This window comes from Zophobas morio, unplaced genomic scaffold, assembly GCF_036711695.1.
Source record: "Zophobas morio isolate AGI-343-1 ecotype UQ-CSIRO unplaced genomic scaffold, CSIRO_AGI_Zmor_V1 ptg000046l, whole genome shotgun sequence".
In the NCBI taxonomy this organism is placed as follows: Eukaryota; Metazoa; Arthropoda; class Insecta; order Coleoptera; family Tenebrionidae; genus Zophobas; species Zophobas morio.
The window spans coordinates 2,169,789-2,179,752 of record NW_026972151.1 but is presented as its reverse complement, the minus strand read 5'-3'; the positions used below and the strand labels follow the sequence as shown (position 1 = coordinate 2,179,752).

The following is a 9,964-nucleotide window of genomic DNA, read 5'->3' as shown; positions in this document are numbered from 1 at the left end:
TCTTTGGGATAAAGTATTTTATTAACAACAGTTTTGCTTAAGATAGTAATTAATCACGAGTGATCGTTTAAATTAATCAAATTTAAATATTCTTCAATTGAACACATCTAATTTAATATTGCATAGGAACGATAAAATCATCGAAAAACTCCATTATAACGATTGCACAGGAAAAACCACAAAAGTAATAAGAAAATAAAATAAAAACTCTCCCTATTTACATACGCAGTCAGTCTAGAAACGAAAATTGAACGAATTTTTCTTATTCCCATCATAATCGAAGAGATGTCCTGTAGTAGACCCTTCAACATTATCACTACTTGTAAATTTGAAAGTGAACGATTCCTCTAAACTGGTCAAGTTCAGAGAATCCAAAAAACAAACGTTCGGTTTGTAATCGTCTGCGTCAGTCGAACAACCTGGTTGAGGCTCAAAAATATCACGTTTTCTTTTAAGTGTAGCAAACCTTGGCAGTGCTGTGGTGACCTTCTTTGGACGACAAGTGAGGCTAAGGAAGTGGTTCTCGAGTTCCAAAGAGTCGTTCTGGAGAAAATCAATCTATGAAGAGCAATATTAGCAAAAGCGACTTAAAAAAAAAATTCGAACCTTGTCATCTTCTTCTTCAGTAAAAGTAGACCCTGCGACTTCCACCATGTATCTTTTGTCAATGTTGATTTCTTGGTTGTTGCTGAACCCAGTCAGATCCACATTAATCTTCTTGTTCATTTCATACACAACCTTTTTTTCATTGCGGGTTTCAATAACGGCGGGCTTTATTCCTTTATCATCAACTTTGACATGATTATAGCTGAGTTTTCGATTTGGAGGGGTCTGGAAAACCCAGCTGGAAGGAGGCACGTAGGGGAATTTGATTGGATAATTTTCCTTATCTTCCTCATTGTACACCCTTTTTCTATTAGACATATTTCGCCCTTCCCCTATCAGGACGTTATTAATAGCTGCCACCTCCTCCTCGATCCCCTTCCTATAAAATTCCGAGTCCTTCAGCTCAAAATTGTGTAAATTTTGGAAAATCCTCCTTTCGAATCCTTCATCGACAGGCTCCTCTTCTCTCAATTTCTCCTTAATTTCTCGAAAAATGCTTTTCCCTTTATCTTCAATCAATTTGTGGAAGTAGCCTGACACTGTCATGGGCTGATTTTTCTTGCACAGTCGCCACGAGCGCCTCACCTTGGGGGGGTTCACGGGGCTGTCGTCATGGTCTGAGACTACAAGGAAAGCTCACTACAAACACAAACACGTGGTTAACTTACTTGGAGAAGCTTTCAAAGACTTGACCCCTTTCGAGAGAAACCCCGGCAAGAGCTGCAAGGAAATGATCAGTGGCACCACCAAAACCGTTACGATTTGACTTTGGAGGCGGCAAAACTTGAAATGTTACTTACTGTCAGCCTTTCGGCGGCAATATTCGATATTTTGGGGGAGGCGACGTGTTTGGGGCTATCACACGAACAGCGACAACAACGCCCGCTGGAGGGTTTACGAGGGTGATTTTTCTTCATGGTGACGGCAAAGGGGCTCCCGAGGGTGGAAAAGTATGAAAATTGGGAAAATATTTGGGCATTGAATGACAAGTGACAGACGGCGGTGAGGGCGCCACATGACTTTGACGTTTCTTCTAAAAAATATATTTTGCTAAAAAGCAGGTGTAGGTACGGAAATCTATCTTAATTTTAATGCTTTTAGAATCTCACATGTTCAAAACACATATACATATTTAGGTTTACGCTAACTTGGAAATATTTGTTTGCGCAATGGTTGGCACTCCTGCTAGAGATCACTGGATGTTCGAAGTAGCGCCATTTTGAAGTCTTCTAATTGTGTGTAAAAATTCATCATTTTTGCGTGAATTGTGTAGAAATGCGTGAGACATTTATGATTATTGAGTACCAGATTAAAACTGTATATGGTATGGATACTGTTTCCAGGCGGGAAAGGTGAAAGTCTTCGCTTAAGGTTAGGTGAGTTTTTGGATATAATATGCATGCATTTACAAATGTAATTGAAATCTTATACAAAAAATATAAACCTTTTAATATTTTATCCTTTTGGACGAATTTCGCCCACTTGGAGCTAAACATGTTCATGATATTGGTACTCCTGTCCCTCCTGTCTCCGTCTTGTGTCTTTTTTTTTGCAGAGGCTTATTGCTTATTTTATTATGATATACATTTTTCTAATTTCCATATAAAATTACATTACAGGCTCGCAATGAAGTATTTTGATTTTTTTGTGTGCAAAAAATTTACAAGCGGATCTATGTTGGCGAACCTGGCATACAGCTTCTTGATTTTACATTTTTATTTTTCAAAAGTTTATATTGGCGAACGTGAATCACAACATACTTCATTTTTGTCAAACCTATTTTTGTTACATTAAATCTTAAATTTGTGATAAATGAACTGAAAATAACAACATTAAGCCCATTTGCAGTTCTAAAAAAGGAAAAAAATATAGCATTGACACCCTCGATCCGCAGCAACCTGATTCCCTTTCACTCTGCGCATAAATTTTCCAACTTGTTTATTTCCTATATGAGAAATATACAATAATTATATGTGTAAATAATAAATTTGCTTATTTATACAGAATGCCAATTTCAACTGTAAATAACAATTACATATTTACAAAACGTGCACGCATTTACGCCCCAAAGTCCCCGTTACATAACCTCAATCACAAATCTTCCTTCTAAAACAAATCAAGTTAGGACTGTCCGATTCATGTAAATAACCACCTTGTATCACTCGGTATTTTCAGGGTCATTCTGACCGTCACCTGCCTCTCGTGTCATGTTTTGTATTTGACTTTCAGGTGGACTTTCAGTCGGAGAGGAAATTCTTTGATCAAAGGGGTCACTAGCATTGAGTTTATCGTTCGACTGGGAGTTGGGGGCCCTCAAAAAATCCTCTTTCTGTGCAGGTTCTGTTTTCTCTTGATCGTCCTCCTGAGGAGCTGTGTTTTCCAGCGTCTGGGTGCCTGCGAGGATGGCGGGGCTTTGGAGGTTCGGTTTTCGGACTTTATCACCTGTAAATTAGGAAAATAGATTATTCAAGTTTATTGAAAAAGTATCCTTAAAACGCTTTTTAATTGCATTGTGTCTAAGGTTGACGGCAATATTGGCTGCAGTGTGGACTTACTTTATAAGAGGCCGAAATTAAAAAAAAATAAAAATTGGAAATGATTTTCTTTGCAGTTAATTATTATGGACAGGGAAATTTTAACGCATATTGTTGAAAAAAAAAGCATGTCTGTACCTTTTCTCCACAGCGTGATTTCCTGCTGCTTGAAGTACCGCCGATCCTCCGTGTCCATAAGCACCAAATTTAGAAAATACCTAACAGAAAACTTCTTGTTGATGTCTCTCATCGTGGGGGTGAGTTCGTACCCCGCTAGGAACACTCGAATGGGGATGCTTTCGCCTCTGACAGGCGCACCATCCATGATTTCGTACTTGGCGATCGTCTCGTTCTCTGTGAAGGTATTAGGCCCAGTACCAGTCGTCTCCTTCTTGATTATCGCGATCTCCATATGCTTGATCTTGATACGGACTAGCAGAAAGTAGATTTTGCCCACGATCACGTCTTTGAGGTGGTACTTGCTCTTGTTGTATTCGAACTCGATATGCAGACAATCCTCGATTCCCACTTCCATCTTGATGGAGTTGTTCATCTCAGGGTAGCTGGAGAGGGTGTGCACGGCGATGTCCAGTTCTTTGACGATATCGGCCAGTCGCCGGATGATGGTGACTTTTAGGTAGTACCTCAGTCGGACGTTGGCGCCTGTGTAGACTTCGAAGGGTTTCTCCACGCAGCTGAATTCGAATGGATAGGACGTGTGCGCGATCATGTCTCCGGGTCTGGCTAGCTCCTTCACCAAGGAAATGAACTCGTGGTGGTTGCCTCTGTCATAGAACATCTCGATTTGGCCGATGAACTCGATTTTTATACCCTGATGTTCCAGTTTGCTCCCAGGTTTTTTCAGACTGATGTTCACCTGAAAGACAATGTTAGCACTATTATTATCATTGTTATTACTATATTTAAATATTCATGTCCATTGAGTACCTTTCTACTTGAACAATCAAATTTGACAGTTTATTGGAAAATCATCCATTTTAAACACACTCGTAATAAAACAATACCAGTAACTTAAGGGTTTCATGTAAATAAGAAAACCCACAGAAATTTTTAGACAGTTCGAACGGGTGGCTTACAGATCCAGAGGCGTTTAAAAAAACGTTGAGTTTTATTTAAGAGCGTAACAAATTTGTAGATTTCCAGTTATGAGAGAACGTCTAAAACTACAGCGAATAAGGATCGATTAATATACATAATTAGTCTATTTGTTCTACTCTCTCTTCATTTTTTTGAGAATTAGTTACTCTTAGTTTTAACATAACGTTCGCCGCAATTCGTGGATCTCACCTTACGTACTTTTTTTTTAGTTTCGTAAAGTGTTAAGATTTTAGTGTTTTGTAGCGTTTTATTCAAATAAAAATTGGTCGAAAGTTGTTTCGACAGAACTTCCCTCGCTCCTGAAGTACAATGAAACATCCACCATTTTCGAATGGGCGCACCCTCAGAGGCGTCCGTCATCGTTTATCTATCATAGAGAATTTTTCTGCCTGCGATGGGTACCTGTACCTGTTTAGATTAGTGCCTAATAGATTCATCCGCATTCGTGCTAGCGTGTTGACCAGTTCACTTAAAGTTATGTTTCTGCCTGTTATTGTTTGCAATTTAAAAACCTCTCCATTTCTAAAGTGTGCATGTTACGCTACTGACTGACAGTCCGCTGTCAGATTCTGATGACTCACTATGGTGAACTTAAAATAATTCATCTCGTAGAAATTAGTTTGATTTGAATGAGTTTGTCTTCTCAAAACACGGGACTAAAATTATTAATTAAACCACAATCGAACAAAATGTTCTGAATATTATAATTCTTATTTTATCATTATTATATAAAGACATTCTTCACATTTTCGAGAAAATGGGGTGACTCGTTCTTCATTTGACCAATAAAAAATTTGTGACGACGTCATCAACATGGATAATACTAGTCACAGCGTATTACCAGTGCAAGAAAAAACAAGGACACGTATATCAACTTGGATTGGTGCAGTGTAATACTAAAAATAACAGTATTGTATTCCCAAAATTTTCTAAGAAAAGGGAGTGAGCCGGTCCTGATTTAGTCAATAAAATAAATTGCAGTAATAAATCACACGTAAAAACTCATCATATTTTGGGTAGAATTTATTTGGCAAAATTTTGAGATGGCGACATAAATTTTTTGGGGGAGAATAAACAGATATATTTTGATTAACACTTTATCATACTCACAATAACTTTAAAACGCCTGCAAGATCTCGAAGTATTAAGTTTTGAAATTCTTGATTTAAACAATAAAATAATAAATTGACGCGGTCATTAATTTTTTTGAGACACCCCGTATAAGCAAATCTAAAAAATATAAATGCAGTGATAAATCACAAGTATAGACACTTTGCACATTTAAGATAGGATTTATTCAGCAAAATTTTGAGGTGACGTCAATTTTTTAGGGGGGACGAGCAAATACATTTTGATCAAAAATTTATCATGCTTACGATAACTTTAAAACATCTCCCAGATTTCAAAACATTCGGTTTTGCAGACTCAAAATTAAATTGAAAAATGTTGTTTTATAATTTTGATTTTTTTCTTCCAAAAATCTGGACACGTTTCGGGTAAAAACTCAATACGGAACCATAAACTACATGTGTAGGACTATGTTATTTTATACAATTTAAAATCCATTTACTATGTACAATTTTGAAGTGACGTCATCACATTATTGGTGGGATGATTAGACAAATTTTGGTTAGCGTTTTACCATCTACATGATATTCCTAATATAAATACAAAATGTGACAACTATCGGTCCAGTACTTTCGGAGGTTATCTGTGTAATACACAGAGTTAGGCACAGTCGAAGTGATGGGCAAGCAACCAGACAAATATTAATAACGACGCAGTGCAGTCTCAACCTCGGTTGACGTTTGAGGCAAATCAGGGTTTATCTAATCAAGATCATCACGAAAATTGTGATATTGAACAGTCATTTTTAATTTTTAACGCATTTTAACATCTGAGGAAAACCGCGAAAAAGCAGTATTGTTATTAAGAATTCCTGAAGTTGTAGGCCACGACTGCAATAGCGCTGGCGATCGGATGACAATGAGCATCACTTCCGCAATGTCGAAGTCTGCTAATAAAAATCGGGGCGGCAGATGGACAGACAGACATACAGTTTCATAAAAATAATAATTTTTAATTGTCAAAATCATTTTTGACTAAAAGTTACAACAAAATAAATGGGTGCGATACGTTAAAATTAATACCAACGACTAATGTTTTGTAATATTCTACAATTTCACCACATTAAAAAAAACTGAGTGAGTTAGTTCATTTAGAATGACTCATATACAGGGTGTTTACTAAACATGCGGCAAAAATGCGACGGGTTATTCATTGGATTATTAAAAAAAAATGTTGTTCTGCAATGATTTTCTGAAAGATTTACTACTACTCGATCCCTATACTTAAATTCCTTGGTTTTTTTAAGGGTATACTTGAAAACTTTAGTGTACCGTTAACAACTCCAGTGGAAAATGAACTCGACTCCATTGAGGGGTGTTATACAATTAGAAACAACTCTGATATTTTTGAAAAAGGTCGGCAGTATATGAGGACAGAATTAATAAAGTACTGTTTTTTTTGATAAGCTTTCATCGTCTTGTTCCTTCGAAACAAAGCGTTTTCCCTAAAATCATCAAGGAGAAAAAATCTTAAAGTTATCCAAGAAATAATTCCGTAAATTTTTGCCGCATATTTAGTAAACATCCTGTATGTAACTAGAATAAAATGGAAAACTTCCAAAATTAATTTTTTCACAAAAGGCTAGAGTCATACCAGGTAAACTTATGTCTCCTACACATAGTTACAAGTATTTATTTAGAATTTTTTAACAATGAAACTTCTTGTATTATGTCATTTAATGCGCAAATTAGTATAAATATGACGCATTATCTTTTTTTTATTAGTCACTCGTGTAACAATAATAAATGAAAGCAATGAATAAACGAATGAATGAATCACAGCTGTATCATAGTTGATACTACAGATCGGAGCTGCAGTTTTTTCTAAATATCTTCGGCAGTAAAATAAAAGTTAAAATGCAAAAATACAATTGTCGAACCAAACGATCCACGTAATAAATAAAAATATTAAACATTTAGGCTACAAATGAGAAAAAAATAATATATAGACCTGACCTGACTAAAGATACATTGTCTACAGACAGGCTGTGCTCAATTTTAGAACGTTTGACGTAGTGTATGAATATAATTTCCAAATATATAACCGAGCGGTTTAGTCACATCCGTATGCGTAATGTATATTTGTCCACGTGTAACATACAACATTTTATCTACGACTTCAGATTTTTACTTCCTGAGCGTAAGCTAAGGAGGTCCAATGATCGAGTCCGTCGGACGAATGTCCATTTTTTATTTTGTGTTTTAAAGTTAAAATTACTTAAATTGGTGCTACAATGAAATTTATCCTATTTTAGAAGCACAATCTTTATCTCTACAAATTGGGTCTGCGGTTTATATCAGTAACCGTAGTTGTGCTATTTTTATAAGACGCTTATTTTACGTTAATTATAATTCATATGTTAAAGTCATTCAGTTTTGCTGTCAAGCGTCTGGGGAAATAACACACCGTGCCATACCGAGTCTTGACTTCGGGTACCATTGCTACATTCCCATTATCATAAAAAATATATACGTGTTTTGGCGTTACTTCTGGCAAAATTATTTCATAGGTATATAAGTTTTCAAATAACCAGATCGTTCAGGTGAAGTTCAACAAGTTATATATCACGCGATGACGTGAATTATAAAGATAATGATGTGTAAACTAGATTTATAAATAAAAATCGAATTATTAAGCGGCATGGTAGAATTTGTCCGAACTATGAAAATAAAAAAAGGGGTGGGTCATTTAGGCAACATTTATTTTCCTCTGCAATTTTTTATGACAACACATCCATTAAAATCAATAATAGTGTTGTGTTCCCAGAATTTTGAGAAAATTGGATAAACCATATTTTATTTAATCAATAAAATTATTCACATTTATTTAATTAATAGGACGAATAGAAGAATTCCGGGTGGCAATATACCATCCTTAGAGTTGCAAAAATTCAAAATAATCCATTTTATTGTTTCAAATTTAAATTGCAAATCTTTTTGCTGAATTTTGATTTTTTTTTTGTAAGGCAGGAAAGTACAGAACAAAAAAAAATTAGTCATCTTTTTAATCTACGCGTTAGGATTTGAAATTAGTTATCGCAGTTTTAGGCTATTATTTGGTATACGTCACACATTAACAGACCTACTGCGCATGCGCAATACTTGCTGTAACGCTAATTGAATAATGAATTATGTACACTAACGCGTTGATACGTAGAAGCCGATCTAATGATTTTTTAAAAGAAAATGATGGAAGTTATGACGTTAGTATGAACATTTGTGAGGGTTGTGCTGTACCGAAAATATCCAACGAATTTTTGTCCAAAAATCCTTTAAAAATTTGGTGCTCTTAACATTAATGGAGTGAATCGTTCTTTTCAGAGGCGCAACGTTAAAGGTGTTTGCAACTTTACTTTTTTAATAATTTAAATAAACATGTATTAGAAATAAAAGGGTAAAACTTTATCTGTCTATTGTAGTTACACTTTCTTTACATGCAAACGTATTTTTATAGTGCATTAGATTTGTAATTGTCAGTAAGTCAATAAATATTGCTTGATGTCAAACAATTCTCTATTCCACTCTATATTCGATACTGTTTTTGTCTGTTATCATGCTGGCCATGCATACACAACATGAAAGAGTTAAAAAAAACAAAAGTATGACGATGGTTTTTCAGTTAAAAATAAAAATTAATTAATTTTAATAAAAACAAGAGTTGATGAAATATTTGCACGTTGGTTAATTCTTTACATGCAAATGGAAAATGTCTTAAATTAACCATCTGTTTAATGAGAAATATGCACATTTTCAGTTTTAACACTGAACACCATAATTAAGTCACACATACTTACATACAACAAATCTGCAATTTGTTATGCAACAGTCCCTTAACACACTGAATTTTTTTTGTATTTAATATTTTTGTTGCACCCCTTAAACTAGGCCTCTGACTTGATCAACACTTCCCCTCAGACCCCCGCGTTAGTCTACAGGTTAAACACCCTACAACCTTTACCACTACGAATGAAGCAACTTAAAACTGCTATTACTTTTCCGGACACAGTCTCTCCATCGTAGTACAACAAAAGTCTTTCTTTCTTCCCATCTTCAGTCTTCACTTCGGCAGTTTTCCTCGACTCTTGCCCGTCCAGGTAAATTTCAATTTCAGCCGATTGTCCGAATCCGAAAAAGCTCTAAAAACACCGATTTTAACCTATGGACAGGCCTGAAAAGTGTTCCTTACCATTTTTCAGTGGTGTCGCGAATCGGCGTCTCTGGAATTGTGTAAATGGGGGCGTTTTATTTTATTCGAGTTTTATATTTCAACACGGCACAGCCTTGTTCAGTTTAAAATCATTGTTTTAATTGAATTTTATTTTATCGGGAGTTGTGGGCACCTGCAAGATGGCGGACGTTACATCGAATCAGTGACAGGTGGTTTCGATGTAAGAAAGATGCATGTGTCGAAGTGACAGATTGATTGCATCGAATTCTTGAATAGTGGCGCGAAAGAGAATGTTTTTTTTTGACGCGGGAAGACATTGTCAAAAGTTTGTCACCACAATCTTTGTTATTGCTAACAAAAAGAGGACATCGTCCATTAAAAAATAAGTTCCTCAAAGTTAGTGTACATAA

The 9,964-nt window shown here is 35.6% G+C and overlaps 2 protein-coding genes across 5 annotated transcripts; both read right to left on the bottom strand.

The window, feature by feature from the left end:
* Positions 1–11: 11 nt before the first annotated feature.
* On the bottom strand, positions 12–1,616 carry LOC135141960 (uncharacterized). 2 transcript variants are annotated; one of them, XM_064073576.1, is made up of 4 exons: positions 1,407–1,616; positions 1,275–1,326; positions 607–1,229; positions 12–543 (listed from the first exon to the last, which is right to left on the bottom strand). In XM_064073576.1, the coding sequence occupies exons 1-4, from the start codon at positions 1,521–1,523 to the stop codon at positions 235–237; spliced, it is 1,101 nt and encodes a 366-aa protein (XP_063929646.1). In that variant the 5' UTR covers positions 1,524–1,616; the 3' UTR covers positions 12–234. The 2 variants fall into 2 exon arrangements, with proteins under 2 accessions (XP_063929646.1, XP_063929645.1); XM_064073575.1 differs by having other exon boundaries at positions 13–558; positions 1,407–1,614.
* A 913-nt stretch (positions 1,617–2,529) lies between these two features.
* On the bottom strand, positions 2,530–9,743 carry LOC135141993 (vacuolar protein sorting-associated protein 26B-like). 3 transcript variants are annotated; one of them, XM_064073623.1, is made up of 5 exons: positions 9,573–9,743; positions 9,379–9,522; positions 3,279–4,017; positions 2,759–3,048; positions 2,530–2,712 (listed from the first exon to the last, which is right to left on the bottom strand). In XM_064073623.1, the coding sequence occupies exons 1-4, from the start codon at positions 9,573–9,575 to the stop codon at positions 2,765–2,767; spliced, it is 1,170 nt and encodes a 389-aa protein (XP_063929693.1). In that variant the 5' UTR covers positions 9,576–9,743; the 3' UTR covers positions 2,530–2,712; positions 2,759–2,764. The 3 variants fall into 3 exon arrangements, with proteins under 3 accessions (XP_063929693.1, XP_063929692.1, XP_063929694.1); XM_064073622.1 differs by having other exon boundaries at positions 2,530–3,048; XM_064073624.1 differs by having other exon boundaries at positions 2,530–3,039.
* Positions 9,744–9,964: the final 221 nt, after the last annotated feature.